Source organism: Puma concolor, chromosome D3 (assembly GCF_028749965.1).
Source record: "Puma concolor isolate L17-30 chromosome D3, mPumCon1.1.hap2, whole genome shotgun sequence".
In the NCBI taxonomy this organism is placed as follows: domain Eukaryota; kingdom Metazoa; phylum Chordata; class Mammalia; order Carnivora; family Felidae; genus Puma; species Puma concolor.
The window spans coordinates 73,657,740-73,676,121 of NC_141678.1; the positions used below are offsets into that span (position 1 = coordinate 73,657,740).

The 18,382-nt window shown below is 38.9% G+C and overlaps 1 protein-coding gene across 1 annotated transcript in view; it reads right to left on the reverse strand.

Moving 5' to 3' along the window:
* Window positions 1–18,382, reverse strand: part of MBD2 (methyl-CpG binding domain protein 2) — a 67,196-nt gene that overhangs the window by 9,991 nt on the left and 38,823 nt on the right. The window contains exons 4-5 of the mRNA XM_086683013.1: window positions 1,508–1,598; window positions 10–187 (exon numbers count right to left, since the gene is read on the reverse strand). Coding sequence (XP_086539139.1) covers window positions 10–187; window positions 1,508–1,598 — 269 coding nt within the window. The remainder of the gene's footprint in view (window positions 1–9; window positions 188–1,507; window positions 1,599–18,382) is intronic.

Genomic DNA, 18,382 nt, shown 5'->3' on the forward strand with positions numbered 1-18,382 from the left:
CTGCCTTACCTAATGTCTTCATCTGTGACAATGAAAGCCTTGCAGAGGGGTTGAGATGTGTTCAGCCAAACAGCGGGGTTCTTTTCCACAGCAGGGGAGATCTGCCCTGTGATTGGCGCAGAGCTTGTGTGCAAAGCGCTGGCAACAGCAGATAAAAGGGTCTCGTCATTACTACCTGGACCAACTCCTGCGATCAGAAATACAAACTGGTTAAAGGGACTTCCAGATGTGCTAAGCAAATCTTACATAACCTAAAACAACTGACATTTTTATGCTTGTTTGGGATCATATATTTAAAAGGATGATATCGTATCTACTGAACAGTTATCATATACCAGAGAATTAACATTCCAAAAAAAAAAAAAGTAACAAGATGGTTGAGCATTTTAATAAAACTTTAACACAACTTCAAAATACATTCTCCAAGGTACTAAACTGTTTAAAGTTGGCTACGTTTGTTCAAGCAGGGTCAATTATTTTAATGATCTAAATCCCTTCTAAAGTCACATCATATTTGAGTTTCCCTATTAATGCATCCCTCAAGTCCTACAATAGTTACTCCTGTAGGTTTCAATATTAATTTCTGGCAATATCTCAACACTTTTCTTTTGTTTGGGACTTCACAGGAAAAGCCAACGCAAGCATGCTGTACCTGCAGCTCTCACATCCTTTTCAAATACCTAACAAAATATCCAAGTTAACCAATTAATAATAACCAATAATAACCAATTAATATTAACCAATTAATAATTGCACACCGTGACTACCTACGCTACCTACACCGTGACTGGCACCAGGACCGCATTTAAATGCACTGCTTGAAGTCCTAAAGTTATGAAACCAGTGAAAGCAATAATTTCCAAGAAAAGAGAGGGATGCGATAATGTTCTAGCCATGAATTATGACAATTTTTGAGCAACCCACACTAGATCAACATTTGGAAGCTGAAGTTCTAATATACTTGAAAAATAACGCTCCTCTGGAATGGAATTAACATGGGATATGACAGGCACACTAGTTAACTGATTTCTATACCCCACAGACCCCACTTGCTGCTGTTACTGGGCCAAAGTGCCTCAGTTCCCACTGCTACATGCAGCAGCAGTCTGTGCAGGGAGAGACAGAAGAGTTATTAGCTGTTCTTCTGATAAAAGGAAGAGTGAAAGAGCAAGCATTGAAGCCAGATGCTGCTTTGAGCAGGAAGCTTGAGAAATTCTGCCACTCGGCTGCATTTGGTTCTAAAAGCAGCACATGGGTCGATTTATACTGTGAACCTAACCTAAAGCCAAAATTCTTACACAGAAAAAAATCGGAAACATCCTGCAACACTGTACAAGCTCTTCAAGTACATTCTCCCTGGGTTTACACCAACACAAGAGGGACATCATCCAGAAAGGCACACAATCCCCCAAAGTAAAGACCCTGTCTCAATCACTTCTGACTCCCACAGCATCTAACACAGAGCCTGGCACATAGTAGGTACTGCTCAACTGAATTTGGATAATACCTTGAAGACCTTTAGGTAGTTCCATGGTTTTTATAATTTGTTCTGTTACATCTGATGCACTAAGTCCTTGTAGCCTCTTCTCCCAGAAAAGCTGTAAGGCAAAACATCACTGTTAATAGACATTCTTGGACCAAGAAAGTAGCGCATCGATGCTGCTGAATGATGAAACTGAAATCATTTCAAGAGTTTCCTAATTTCCCCACTTTTGTCCTTACATATACTAAATGATACTCCAAATATGAATTATTTCAACATGTCATAATTCTTTAAAATGATATTAATCAAAATTTTCTTATTTATGCAATCTATTCACTTGTTACAGTATTATAGATTTTTATATGCTATATATTATATATAGTACTTCATAAGGTAACTTCCAAAGAATGTAACTTGAATTATTAAAGATTTCATTTGGTATGAAAATTTAATGTTATAATTTATCAGGGAAAGAAAACAAATTATATTATAAATACCCCTTTATTCAATATTATTAGGGAAAGAGCTCCTCCACCTATGTGATTCTTCCCCAAAACTGAAGTTTAGTATTTAAGGGGTCAAGAGCCAGTTTTTATGAAAACTTTTCTAAAATGTTTTGTATACTTCCTTGCTTTTTGAGCAGGGTGTCACGTTCATGGGTGACTTTCTCCCTGTTGCAGAGAGCCCAGATCACCTGAGTCACTTAGTGGCCCCATGCCATCATTCTGGACATGAGTCAGCACACTGAAGGCTCCTCATACTCCATGGGGCCACTGAGGTATGCAATTGCTTATTCAAACACTAAATGGTCCAAGACAGTTCTGCTGTTTGGTTTTCATGTCCTTTCTGTACTTCATTTTCTCTCCTAGCTAGCTATTACTTCTCAATAATGTCATTCATTTGTTCAACATGTATTTACTGAGCTCCAACTACGTGCTGCCCCGTGGATGCCTTAGTAGATGAGATACACTGGGTCTCTGTCCTCAAGACTTATCTCTTTTCTAGTCTGTTTCTTATTCACTGTAGCCAAAAACAAAACAAAACAAAACAAAACAAAACAAAAAACAGATAAAGGAATTCCTTAGGACTCTGTATATTTGTCTTTAATCCCAGATACCTGGGGCTTGTCAAAAGTAGGTACTGAAAAAACACTGGTACTAAAAAAAATATTGAATGCCTGAATATGGGAATAAAGGACTCAGAATGAGGATCCTGAGGGGCACACAAACCCAAGTTGAAACCCCAGTTCTAGATGTCTAAACCTTCAACTGCCTCTTCTGTAAAATGTGACAGTAATGAGAACCATGTAAGATTAATATGGGGATTAAACAGGGCAATGTATGTAAAGTACCTGTCATGGGGAGTCGGCACAAGGTTTATCATATTTACTTTTAGCAAATTTTGACCACCCTGAGGGCTTATATTCTGACTTCTAGATATATGAGAAGTATCAGGTAACTGCCCTCCAGACAAATGCAAGATACAATAAAAATCTCTTTATGGCAGAAGAGTTATACGCTGGATCTCTAATAACCTCACTGCTAGCACCAAGAGTAACCTGCAATAGAATGCTTCACTCTCCTCTGAAGACGGCTGGTATATGGTAACAACTCCTTACATCTCCCTATAAATTATGTCATCAGCAGAATATGTGGTCAACGTATATGAGGACACGAATGCATTAATTATCATGGGTGAAAAATAGTTAGGTGAAGGTAATAATTGATAAATGTGATAAATGTCCCAAAAAAAACCCCACCTGCTATTCTCTTTTTGTGGGAAATAATATTATCTATGCATTGATTATCACAACTATAGGAAGAAAAAAAAAAACAAGGAAAACAAAAGCCAGTCAATTCCTAATGAAAAAGGAAAAGTCTTCAGAGGAATCAGTGAGTATGATATTAGCAAGCACCTTTAAAAAAAAATAACTTAATTTGCAAAATAAATCAACACTACCAAAAAACAAAGTATAGATATTATGTACAGATATGATTACTAATATTTTACATACTAACATTTTACATAAAATTCCATTGCTAGATATCAAAAGTTCAATTTTTTTACATGCTATAATTTTTAATTCTTAATTTTTAAATTCCTATTAACTGAAAGGAAAACGATATAAAATTTAGAAAGGAAAGTCTTGCAAAATAAACCTTGGACTGAGAAACGAAGTGTATGGATCTGGATTACAAGTCCTGGTATCACCACATGCCATCTCACAGCCCTCAACTAAGTCTGAAGTTGAATATGATATGCACCGATGACCTCTGTATAAATGAAATGCTTATGCCATGAAAACGGAGGCACATGGATTTACGTAGGTGGATGTGTGTAGGTGACTGTATTTCTGCCCCCACTCGCGCTCCCCAGAGGAGGTGGGGGATATGGGAGAAGGAAAAAAAGGCTGGTTTGATAAAACAAAACATACACTGGGTGTAGGTCACCACTGCCCTGCGCTCCATCCTTTCCACCACTCATTCAACACTATCAGTTCACCTAATTTTTGAGAGAACGGAAACAGTCTTCATGAGATAAATGTCTGTTTACAAATCCGTATGTTCCTGGGGCGCCTAGGTGGCTCAATTGGTTGAGCAACCGACTTCGGCTCAGGTCATGATTTCACAGTTTGTGGGTTCGAGCCCCGCATCAGGCTCTGTGGTGACAGCTCAGAGCCTGGAGCCTGCTTCTGATTCTGTGTCTCCCTCTCTCTCTGCCCCTCCCCCACTCATGCTCTGTCTCTCTCTGTCTCAGAAATAAAAAAACTTACAAATCTTTATGTTCCTAACTCATGTTCCCTACATTAATTTTCTCAGGCCCCTACCTGTTTTGTTTGTTTTAGGGTTGGGAACTTCTTTACATTTGAAAATATTTCTTAAAATGACATAGGCATCATGCTAAGTGAAAGAAGCTAGTTATTTACATGCTATGTGATTCAATTTATAGGACATTCTGAGGAAAAAAAACCTATAGGGAGGTTGCCAGGGATTAGGGGTGGAGGGAGGGTCTGACTACAAAGGGTCAGCACAAGGGAATTCTTTGGGTACTGGAATTGTACCCTCTGTTTTTATCCAGCTGCTAGAATTACCATTTTCTTTACTTTTCAAGCCAGTTCCTCAAGGAATGACTGATACGTACTACCTCCATCCCCCATTTCCACTTGACTACCCCCATCCCATTCCCCATGAATTTTCACCAAATTTGCTCTTGGAGGCAGTCAGCTCCTGTCACCAAATTCAACGACCTCTTCTCTTTCTCTCTGGTCATTTTATAACCCTGCATATGCTGTGGAGAGGTACAGCGAACAGAGAAATCTTCCTCTGCCTAACTTTAAAATTTTCTGATCTGCTCATTTATGAATTCTATGTTTTCATTAGGTGACAAATTGTGGCCATCTGGAGTTCTTATTACTTCTCCAGCTATTAGAAGGCTAAAGGCAAAAACACTGAAATGATGAGTCTCCTTAAATGTGTAAGGAGTCTCCCTCTGTGACAGCGATCCCGTCTCTTCCACCACACCTTCATAAGCACTATTGCTTTCATGAATCCTAACCTACCCACTGAAAATCTGATTTCACCTGCCAAATCAATGATATTCTCAGTGTAACCTTGTTGCCTGAGGCCAAATAATCAATGTAATACTTTTAAGGAGCAGTGATTTAATATTTGGAGAAACTCCCAAAACGTGCTATCACCCTCAGTTATTATATCCCTTTCTAAGTCCCCACTACTTAGACCCTCCAGGTGCCTCTAACACCTTTTCTTTATCACCCTCCAGCATATAAGAAAACTGGAGAGAGCCCATGTGTGCATGATGTCATATGGCCAACAGTCTGGGCAATGCCTGATCCAGTAGACTAGCCGATGGAGAAGCGAGGCTGGGGATTAAAAGTCATCTAAAACCACAGAAGTGTCTAAAATGTCAGCGACAGGGGCAGTGCAGCTTGGAGGAACTCCCTCCCCGGAAAATGGAGTTCACGTCCACAGCTTTGTTCCTCACATGAAGATGCATGTAATTCTATCTTGGAGTCCCAGGGGACAAACAGGATCGTGTTATGAAAGCTGTTTCTTTAGTGAGATGATCAAATCTGTTTTCTGAAAGTAAACCAACCCAGAATACAACTGCAGCATTTTCTTCTCTTAACTGCTGTGGATTTAACTGGGACTTTAGGAAATTTGTTCAACTGGCCTTACAGAGGATATCCAAAAGAGAGGATGAGGAAGAAACTGGGATAGCAAAGCAGCTCCCCACAACCACACACAAACACACCATCCCTATTCTGATGCAGTAGGAACTCAGGCTAGTCATGTTTATTAGTACTGTCCTCTATCACCCTGAACTTGATCATGTGTACCATGAAGGAATCTGTGCTCTTCTGGGGAAGTCAGAACAACACGGTTTACCGGAAAAAAGTAATTAGAGGATCTCTCCAGATTCAACAAATATTCTTTTAGTGCCCATTATACACAAAGTATTTTGTCAGGTACTGAGGATAGTTATTAGGATAACTGGTAATCACTGCCCTCCAGGAGCTTACTGCTTGTTGGGAAACGAGCAAAACTCTACAAGATAGACTGTGATACCCGCAACAAAGAAGATACGAAATGAACTTCAATTTGGGAGAATCCAGGAAGGCTTTTAGAAAGAGGTAGCTCTTGATTTAAAAAAAAAAAAAAAATGTGTAAGAATTCTACACAGGAGGAAAGACTACTCCAAACAAGGAAATCACTTAAGCAAAGGCAAGGCGGTGAGACAGGGAGTATAGGTCACTATTTCTAAATGTTCTTATACAGAAGAATAACCAGAGTGGCTTGTTTTAAATCTATATTCCAAGGTCTCAGCCCTAAAGATTCTGTTCAGTAGGTCTGGGGTTATAGGGCTTGCTTGGTTTTCTTTCTTTCTCTTTCTTTCTTTCTTTCTTTCTTTCTTTCTTTCTTTCTTTCTTTCTTTCTTTCTTTCTTTCTTTCTTTCTCCTCTCTTTCCTTTCTCTTTCTTTCTTTCTCTCTCCTCTTTCCTTTCTTTCTCTCTCTCTTTCTCTCTTTCTCTCTTTCTTTTACAAGTGTCTTAGGTGATTTTGATGCAGGTCCAGGGATCTCAGTTTAAGAAAAGCTGGTTCGGTCTATGTTGAAAGAATGGTGGTACAAACATAACGCTGGTGTATACTGACCACCAAGATCTCCGTGTTTTATTCCTGATTATACCAGAAAGTAAAAAATATATTATTCTATTTTGTTCTTGCAGAGGACTGGAGGAAGATATTTGCCTTCCTCTTTTCCATTGTAGGAAGACATGTGTCAACGTATATTTAAGAGTATACCAAATTGTTCAGGTGTAAATAGGGAAAGGGCTGACCTAAAGTTCTTTTGGTGCCCAGTCATATTCTCTTGGTGGAATAAGAGGAGGAGAAAGAGGACAACTACCACTTATCCACCAAGCCCTTTCCACAGGCCTGGCACTGCGCTCAGTGCTTTATGTGCAGAAATCCTATGAATCTTTCCTACAGCATTCTGAAGAAGACATTATTAGTCCCATGTACAGTCACTTACCAAAGGTTATGTAACTAGTCAGTGGTGCAGTTGGAATTGAAACTCAAGTCAGGGTGATTAAACAGCCCTGATCTTAGCAATAAAAGCTCTGGAAGAGCATTTCCATATTTGGCTCTGTGTTAGATCATAAGGTAACAGGCCTCAGACCCTTCCATTCATGAAATCAAAGGCTGACAAAAGTTCAATACATATGAAGAGACGTATCAAGTTGCTCTTAGTTCATCTGCCTGTTAAGTCATACTGGGTAAGTCGTCAATTGCAGGCAATCTGTGCTGATGCCTGCCCCCTCCTCATGCAGAATTAAGAGGCCCACACTTGTACTAGATTTAGATTAAAGCCAGCATAGAATTTTAAGAAGATATCAAATCATAATTCAGTGTAGCTTATATGATAAAAACCAAAGAATTGATATAATATATATTCTCTGAAAATGAGCTTTCTTAGAATTAATTGCAAGTATCAACCCCATTGAATATCAAATTTTTATTTGGTAAATAGAAATTAAAGTCTGAGAACCCCTACTCCAAGAAAACATTTTCAGGTAAATCCCACTAACAATAGAGTGGTAACAGGTATTTCATAAAACAGGAGAGAGGGTGTGATTTACTATAAGCATACGTAACAGAAGGCTTTTGAATTTTTTCTATAAGAACACTGTTTTAGGTTCATTATATTAATATCTATTTCTCATGAAACATTGAAAAGCATGTAGATCAAATATACTACTATTATTTTCATCCACCATTGTATTTAATTTGAAAAATACTGATGTGTCTGCGTCGTGTTCATAAAAAATTCACTGACAAAAAGAAATTGACCTTCTATTTATACTCATAACATCAACTTGACAACTTGACAGTCAAGTCAGAGGGCAGAAGATTTAACTACTGAGTAGCAGAGTGAATGTCAGCGGGCTTGTGTTCAAACCCTTGCTTTGTCATTTACTAGCTTTCCAAAGTTAAACCACTCAACCTGTCTCAGTATCAGTTTCCAACTCTATGGAAAAGGACAATAAAAAACAATCTCAAAGGGTTATAGAAACTAAATGAGGAGGTTTCACAAACACCTGAACGTGCTAGTACAGAGCAAGTATCATTTTCCCACATTTTTCCCACAAGTCTTTCAGCACACTGATCATACATACAGTGGCATTCAATAAGCAGTTGGTCATCTTATTACAATTAACAAACATAAACAGATCAGAAATTAATCAACTCTGAAAGGTGAGTATTCATACATGAACACTGAGCACATGCACATGAATCTGCCCTTCCCTCCCAGATTTTCAGCTGGGGTTTTCTTGCTACAAAAATCTTACAACTCCTCCTTTTCCTCTTCTCATCCAAGCCAGACTGCCTCTCACTTAGGCCAAAGCTGGTTGGGAGAGCTCTGGTGAGCAGGACCAGCCACATTATTTGCAGGACCCAGTACAAAATGAAACTCTGAGGTCCTTTGTTCAAAAAGTATTAAGAATTTCACGATAGCAACGAGGCTAAACCCATGCAGTACAAAAGAGCCTTCCCTTAACCCCTTGTTAAAATAACCCAAGGATCTTTCATCCCTCCTGCCACTCCTCATTTGGAGGACCCATGAAAGGATCGCTGCCAAGGCTCCTCCCAGTTGAGCAGTAGGAGTGAAGAAGGAGGGAAGCCCAGGCAGTGAAGAAACCACATTGGGGAAGAACGGACAGAGCCTCGAGAAGGATCACAATTTTGTTCTATTTAAAGTCCAGCAAATAACATGGGTAGCTTTTAATTAAGATTTCCTGAAACTGTAATTTTCTTGTTATTTTTACTCCATCTATTTCCATGTTGTGATGATACTAAAGCCCTTAGAAAAACCTCAAAAGGTCTCTGAGCTTATTTCAAGAATAGAAGGTAGGAGAGAATCAGGGAACCCAGACTACATTTCTGTCCTGCCATTAAGCAAGAAGAGAAAGGGGGGGGGGCGGGGGGGACTTGAAGCAGGAACAATGGTTTAAAGTAGTGTCTCAGTCTTGGCCGTATTAACATTTTGGGTTGGATAATTCTTTGTTGTGGATGTTCAACAAGCATCCCTGGCCTATATCTGCTATATACCAGCAGCACCACCCCAGCTGTGACAACCAAAGGTGTCTCTACACATTGCCAAATTTCCCTGAGTACAGGGAGGTGGGAAGGCGGGGGGGGGGGGGGGGGGGGAGGGGGGGGAGAGGGGAGACGGTACAAAACCGGATCTGGTTGAGAACCTCTAGTCCAGACAAAGACAAGGAGGGCAGGGTGGGAGGCTTACAATGCGAGGGGCCCAAACCTCCTAGCTGCACAGAAAGAAGAGCCCTCCAGTGGCACATGCTATGACTGCAGTCAGCTCCTTTCTCAACTTCCAAGAGTCCCAGCTTCTCACTCCTGGACCTTGTAAGAACCACCCTACATGGCCTAGAGCTTGGTGCTTCTTTCGTCACTGCCAGATGAGGGTGTGAGTAAGATAAAGCAGAAGTGGGAGAAACCTTTCTTAAGAGGTGAAATTTAAGGCTCTTCAAGATAGAAACATGGTTATAAACAGTGATTATTTTTAATAATTCAGATATACCTAAGATTAAATGGTCTTTATAGGCTGGTCTGGGATGTTAGAACCATTTAGAATATATGATTTCTGCTGGACGATGTTAGAGTTCCAAACAACCAAAACATGACACTTTACATCCCAACTCATAAGTTAGATAGAGTCTGTCCGTACAGATTTTAGAAGGAGTTCTCTGCTATTACCAAAGGATGAGAGACCATATGCACGTGCAACTCTGCCACTGACTACAGAGAAAGACACATCTCTGTTCAGTATGATTTTAGGTATTCAAGTATAGATAAAGCAACAAAACAGAATGAAAGGTTGATCTTGACCATGTTAATTTCCATAAGATCTTTATGGGTAGCTATAGGTAGGGCCTGGGCAATTCTAAACTAACAGCCATCTCCCCACAATGAGCCACACAAAAACTTATAACTGATTTTAGCCCTCACATACTGTTTCAAAATGCATCCTCCCTTAACTTTTGAAATTATATCTCCACTAAAAAAATAAACAAATTGATTATATAGAAACACACTGAAATTTCAATAATGAAACTAAGCAAAGTTCAACTAAAACTCCCATATATCTGAACTCCTATTTCTCATTGTGTATTTTAAACATATACCACAAGCTGAACGTTAGTTCCCATGCCGAGAAGCTGTAACAGACTCTGTGCCAAGCTTAAGGGCCCTTCCACAGTAGATCCCCTCTGGGCCATTTACCTTCCTTGACTTTTCTCCTGTCTCAGAGGAATAAGCACCCTGCTACCTTTCTAAGATTATCCCTACACAGGGCTCTTGGTCTTACCTTCTGCCTTCTCCTGACCTTGCCCATCAATTTGCCCAACTTCTCCTCCCACATTTCCCATTTTCCCTCTTCCTCTCCTTGGGCTTCTTCTGAAGAGACAGATACACTCCAACACTGATAACCTAAAAATGTCCTTGTGCACACTTCTCCCTCAGACCAGCTCCAACTTCCTCTTTCTACTAGGAGGGAAACCTTCCCTCTGATTTCTCCACCTTCCATCCATTCTCTTCCTTCTAGACTCTACTCCTATTTTTATGTTAACACTGACCTGCCCAAGGTCAGTAGCCTTGTAATTACCAAATCCAATTCCTAATTCAAGCCTCTTTTACCCTGCTTCACTGTTGAATCACTTGCTGCAGAAGACTTACGAAACTCTGCCTTTTATGATGGTTCTCTTTACATTTCTGTATTTTCTATTACTATTAAGCAACAAATTAAAATTTCTAATGGTAATAGTCAAAGAAATAAGACTATGAGCATTTTTTTCCTAACAAAAACAAATCTTTAAAGTACATAAATGTGATAGATACACCTTGTAAAGTGTCTGAGGACAAGTGGCACCTAGGTGGCTCTGTCTGTTAAGTCTCTGACTTCGGCTCAGGGCATGATCTCATGGTTTGTGAGTTTGCATCTGAGAGCCTGGAGCCTTCTTCGGATTCTGGATTCTGTGTCTCCCTCTCTCTCCACCCCTCTCCCACTTGCGCTGTCTCTCTCTCTCTCTCTCTCTCAAAAGTAAATAAACATTAAAAATAAATAAATAAGTAAAATGTCCGAGGACCAAAGTGCTAATATTTTGTAAAATAGAAGAACCAAAAAAATGACCTTCAACATCTCACTATTTTAAAGAGTGTTAATCTGCAGAATCTTTCTCTCTATCAAGAGCATGATGTTAGACACAGAGCTGGCACTCAAATGTTTTAGGGATGAATTTGTGGCTAAGTAGGAGTACATGGTAACAGAAAGACACTGGTTTGAGAGTTGAATGTTTTAGTCCTGACTCAACTATTAAACAGATGTGCTGTCTTAGGCAAGTCACTTAACCTCTTTGGATGTATTTTCGCTAGTAAAATAGAATTACCAGTAACAGTCTTAACCATCTCAGAAGGTCATCAAAACACTGATGATACATGAGTAAATTCTTTGAAAATATAAAATATTTATTGAATTTTTCATTTTCTAATGTTAGGATTCCATAAATTCAATGAATATTTGATTCACTTTTCTAAGGCTTTTGCTAACTCTAATCAAAGAACAAAGGACCTTGTCATGTATTTGTAGACTAAAGCAAAACCCAGAAAATGTGCACTTTATATTCACTGACTCATGAAAAGCTAAATATGCAAGACACTGGGTTAGGGCTATACAGAGGAATGATGTTTCCTGCCCAGAAGGAATTCACTGGCCAATTTATAAAATGCTCTATTTCAAATCAACCCCATATGATATCTGAGTTGTCTAGTTCTGGTCAGCAAAAACAACTTAACTTAAATACCATGGCCTGCAAACATCAAAAGCCAAATCCAAGCTACCTTCTTATTTTGTGAGAGTGGCCCAGGAAGAAAGGGTAAAACCATGACCAGAAAATTACTATGTAAATCAAGGAAAAGCTCGATTCGTGTGGCTGTGTAAAAGATAACAATTTGGGCTCAAGAGGCTGGAAAAACGAAGCAAATAGCAAAACTCAGAGTTGAGGGGGATGCAGGTGTGGTACATCTGCTGTAGCCACTTGTCCAAATTTTGTCAGGAGTGCTATCGAACTTACACAAGGTGGGCATGTAATGCTTGTCAAAATATTATGAAGTCTTAGACTACCAAATGTGAAAATTATGAAATGCACAAATTCCTAGAAAAACATATTCTCAAAACTGATACAAGAAGAAATGAAAATGTGAATATTTATCCATGTACCTATCAAATAAATTGAATCTGTAATTTCAAGCTTTCCTATTTAAAAAAAAAAAAAAAAAAGGCTGAGATGCCTCACAATTAATTCTTCCAAACATATAAAGAAAAGTACCAATTTTATACAAACTCTTCCAGGGAAGGTTAAAAGCAGGATCACCTCCCAGCTTATTTTCTAAAGCCAGCAAAACCTTGATACTGAAGACTGAAAAGAAAATTATGAGAAAACACAAGCCAATCTCTCTAATGAATATAAATGCAAAAAATTCTAACCCACGTAACAACAAATCTAAACAGCAATAACGATAGTACATCCTGATCATATTTAGCTTAATCCAGAAATTCAAGGCTTGTGTAACATTCAAAAAACCTCAACCAATGCAATCCACCACATAAACTAATTACTATAATTCATGATATTAACAGAAAAGAATAAAAACCATTTCAGCACTTAACTAGATAGAGAAAAGAATTTGATAAAATTCAATACCCATTTATGAAAGATAGCCTCAGTAAACTAGGAATAGAAGTGAATTTCCTTAATCTGACAAAGGGTATTTACCAAAAACAACCCTACAGCAAGTATACTTAATGGAGAAACATTAAAAACATTCCCTGGTAACACAATGAGACAGGGATACGTGTTATCACTCTTATTCAAGATCATATTGGAAGTCCTAGCCAGTGAAATAAGACAAAAAACAAACAAACAAACAAACAAACAAATGTTTAAGGGTCAGCAGGGAATAAATAAAACTCTCATTTGCAGATGACCATGTTTCTTCATGTATAAAGTTGAAGAGACTCGTTGATTACTTAATAAGTGAATTTAGAAAGATAAATCAGTACAATGTGCAAAATCAGCTTATTTCTACATATTAGCAACAGACAACTAGAAAATTAAAGAAATTAACGTAATCACTTAGAGTAGTATCAAAATACACCAAATATCTAGAAATCATTTAAAAATATATAAGATCTGGGGCACCTGGGGAGCTCAGTCAGTTAAGCATCCGACTTCGGCTCAGGTCATGATCTCACAATTCGTGAGTTCGAGTCCCATGCCGGGCTCTGTGCTGACAGCTCGGAGCCCGGAGACTGCTTAGGATTCTGCGTCTCCCTCTCTCTCTGCCCCTCCCCTGCTGGTACCCTGTCTCTCAAAAATAGATACACGTAAAAAAAAAAAAAAAAAAAAAAGACTGGACAAGGTAAGTCTAAAACGTATGTAGAAATGCAATGAGCCAAAACTAACCAAGATAATCCTGAACCAAGACTAACAAAGCTGGAAATGCATACGACCAAGTATCAAGAATTCTTATCAAACTATAATAATGACGACAGTGAGGTACTGGAAAAGAAAAGACAGACCAATGAAAAAGAACTGAGTGTAGAAATTGACTCACATGTACACAGACCAAAAATAGAACTGGGAGTCCAAAAACTTTCATAAGACTTTTACACATTTGCATTTCGACAATGCAGAGCAATGAAAAATAATGGACTTTTCAGTCAATGATGCTGGGTCAAACCAGACTGCATCCAAGCAGCATAAAGTTATTTCTAACGTGCAGATTCCCAAAACCTTTACCTCCCACTATATTTTATGAGAAAGGTACTGGACGATTAGTTACAGCAGAAGGTATATATTAAGACAGAGGAAGACAGAAATCCAGAAAATTCCAACGCAGAAGTGCAGCAAAGGAAATCCCCGGAGCTGCAGCTACATGGCAGGACCAGAGAACAAATTCAGCCCAAGTGGGGTAGAGGGGACTCAGGAAAAACACAGCAAGGAATGCCTGCCATGGATTTCAGCATAAGAAAAATATGATTGATGGGCATGTGGCAGAAGTACTGATGCATTAGAGACAATGAACTATAAAGAAACCTAGCATACAATTCTTAAGATTAACAACAACAAATTATGAAAGCCTTCGGATGATGACTGGGCATTATCTGCCCTACCCATGAATATTTCCAGTCATAATAATGTAAACCCTGACTATTTGACCTATTTGACTAAAAACATGATACACTATGTTGGGAACACGAGAGCAGAGAGAGAGAACTAGGTACTCATCTACCACCATGAGCTACCCGCCTCGATTATTTCCATATTCCTGTCAGTGACAACATTCTCCCAGTTACCTAAATTCTGAGACTTTTTTTTAAATTTTTTATTTTACTTTTGAAAGACAGAGAGAGAGAGAGAGAGAGAGAGTGTGCGCAAGTTGGGGAGGGGCAGAGAGAGAGAGACACAGACAGACAGACAGACAGACACACAGAATCTGAAGCAGGCTCCAGGCTCCGAGTCGTCAGCACAGAGCCCGACGCGGGGCTCAAACCCACAAACAGTGAGATCACGACCTGAGCCTAAGTAGATGCCCAACCAACTGAGCCACCCAGGCGCCCCTCTGAGACTCTTCTCATAAGCACCGCTGAACAGTCAACAAATTTCATCCATTACTTTATGACCAGCATGAAGCAGATCTTATCATTTGTGCCCTAATTTCCTGCAGCTTCTTGGTGTTCTCCTAGCCTTAAGTCATTCTTTATATTACATACAATAACCAAATTAAGACCTCTGTCTAGAATGTTCTCCTCCATACTTCTCTGCTTTTGAAGACCATATATTATGTGTTTTTTTTCACTGCACTTATCATACCATGGTACATTATGTACATATTTGTCTGTCTCTCTTCCTATTACAGTAGAAGGGAAGATCCATGAGATCGGGGGCTGTTATTTTGTTCACTGAAGTATCCCTACTACTTGGGTAAGGGCCTGGCACAGGTTAAAGGCTCAATTAAAGATTTTTTAATTTAAAAAAATTCACTAATTAATTCATTGAGTCAACAAATGCATATTAAACACTGAAATAATGGAGATATTGTGGATAAAGTGATGAGTAACTAATACAGTTAGATCAGAAAAGGAGAAGGGAGAGATGCTAAGAAGGATCTCTAAACCCAGACTTGATCAGTTAGAGGTTTTCGGAACAGGTAAAGTGATATCTAAGTTCACACTTGAGGGAGGAGTAGAATATAGATAATTAAATGTAGGAAACAAAGCAGGATGAAATATGACCAGGGGATGCAGGGGCAGGAGGCGGCCATGAAGTGGAGTGAATCAATAGCATGTTCAAAAATCTGCAAAAACTTTCATGTGATTCACATGTAGAACAAGAAAAGAAAGTGAAGCCAAAAAGATAAGCAAAAGCCAAATCATGAAGGACTTTGTAAGTCATGTTAGGTGTTTTGACTTTGTACATCATACTTAGGGGTTTTTTTCCTAAAACCTTATAGGAATCATTGAAAGCTTTTGGGAAGAGTAACACTATCAGATCTTCGTGTCAGGTGGAGTTTCTGGATGCAATATGAAGAATAAATTGAAGAGAATAAGAAGCAAAGAGATGAGACGAAATGACATTTACCTGGTACAGGGATGGAGCAAGTGAATATTCAGGAGACAGAGTCAATTGGACTTGTCGGCTAATCAGAGGTTTAGGGTAAACGATGGGAAGAGTCTAGGATGATGCTCAGGTTCTGGCTTAGGCAGCTGAGTGGACAGTGGTACTTTCACTAAGATAAACAAAGCACATAGAAGAAAGGGCCGGAGGCGCCTGGGTGTCTCGGTCAGTTAAGCATCCGACTTCGGCTCAGGTCATGATCTTACAGTCCGTGAGTTCAAGCCCCGCGTCGGGCTCTGTGCTGACAGCTCGGAGCCTGAAGTCTCCTTCAGATTCTGTGTCTCCCTCTCTCTGACCCTCCCCCATTCAAGCTCTTTCTCTGTCTCAAAAATAAATAAAAATTAAAAAAAAAAGAAAAGAAAAGAAAGGGCTGGTTAAATAGGATGATGAAGGAGATTACACAAGATGAATCACAAGTGCTGGTAAGACTTGCAAGCAAATAATGTTAGTAGATGGAGAGATACAAACAACTGGAGCTCAGAATGAAGACGTAGATTTGGAAATCATTAACATACAGATAACAGAAGCCATGAGAATGAATGAAATCATCTGCACAGGCTTTACATACAAAGAAGAATGCACAGTTTTCCCTGGGAAGATGGGTAGAGAAAAAGGAACCTAAGAAGGGGAATAAGAAAAAACAAAAAGGGAGGAAAACCAAGAGAGTAGAGCATTACAGAATAAAAGAGTATTTCAGAAGGCAGGGTAGTCACAGTGCCTAGCTAGAGCAGGTTAAGTACTGCAATCTAAGGGTGGAAATTTGTCCATCCAATTTAATGGCGATCATCAGCAGTCTTGATAACAGACATCCACGGGGCAGTGGGAACAAAAGTCGTGTTTCAGAGATACCAAAACTAAGAGGTAAGGTAGATATTAAATACACACAATTCCAAGAAGTTGTACTGTAAAAGGAAAAGAGAAAACAAATTGCAAAAGGGACACAGAGTAAAATGAATACCTTTTTAAAATAGGGAAGATCTGTGTATATTTAAAAGCTTTTGGGAAGAAGCCAGTTTCGCGAGAGAAGTTGAGAGTGAAACATACGTATGACATAATCCATCGAGTGAGAGGTCTGAGAAGGTAGGGGGAATGTGTCTGGGGTGTACAGACGCTGGCATTAGCTTTAGGCCACAAGGAGATATGCTCACATTCAGTTCAGAGGGGTAAAAAAAAAAAAAAAAAGCTACTCCCTTGTTCAAAATCCTCTAAACATTTCTCATTTGCAAAGTTAAACACAAATGCTCTAGTTTGTTCAACTTCAGAAGTATTCAAATAAGTGAAAATTTAAAATGAAATACCATTTTTATACACTGAGCTACCAACAAGAGAAAGCACTGATAATACACAGTGACAATGAAGAAAAGCTAAAACTGGAATGCACATAATTTGTCCACAAACTTTTATTTATTTTTTTTTAATTATTTTTTTTTTAACGTTTATTTATTTTTGACACAGAGAGAGACAGAGCATGAATGGGGGAGAGGCAGAGAGAGAGGGAGACACAGAACCGGAAGCAGGCTCCAGGCTCTGAGCCATCAACCCAGAGCCCGACGCAGGGCTCGAACTCACGGAACGTGAGATCGTGACCTGAGCTGAAGTCGGACGCTTAACTGACTGAGCCACTCAGGCGCCCCGTCCGCAGACTTTTAAATTGGTACAACCTTTTGGCAATCAACTTGCCAATGTGAGTCAAAACTCACAGACATTCATACTAATTGTATTTCTGGGAATCTAGTCTGATGAAACAATGTAAGATATAGGAAGGATCTTATCTATATAAAGATACTCACTGGAGTACTACCTACAATAGTGAAAAATAAAAATAACAATATGAAAATGATTAAGTAAATCATATGCTAGCATAATACACAGTTGTTGGAATAATATAAATTAATTATAAAGTTATAGCACATAAACTATATAAAACATGGCTAAAATTGTATATAATGGTATGTATAAATATTAAGCATGTGTGTGTGTTTGTGTGTGTGTATATATGTACATATATATGCGTGTGTATATATACACACGCATATATATATATGTATATATATACCCATACACATCATCAAAAGATGCATTAAAAGATTGAAAAAATATAAAAAATGCTGGGGCGCCTGGGTGGCTCAGTCGGTTGAGTGTCAACTTCAGCTCAGGTCATGATCCTGTGGTTCATGGGTTTGAGCCCTGTGTCGGGCTGTGTGCAGATAGCTCAGAACCTGGAGCCAGCTTCGAATTCTGTGTCTCCCTCTCTCTGTCCCTCCCTCGCTCACACTCTGTTTCTTTCAAAAATAAACATTAAAAAAAATTAAAATATATATATACATATAAAATACTAAAATACTGTATTGAATTACAAAAAAGGAATGATGAGAATTTTTTTGTCTATCCCAAATATCTTTCTCTTATAAATATAGGAAATTATAACATTTTTAAAATTTGTAAAGATTGGCACTTAAGGAAACGCGCTACAACATTTTCAGCTCCCACTACTTCCCATGAAAACCCTGATCTGCAAACAACTTGTCTTTTCATTCCCTGCCCATTCCCACTACAATAGCTTTGCTAACACTACTCTCCCTAGTTGGAATGTCCTCGCCCTCCCATCTGCTTTTCTAAATCCCACTC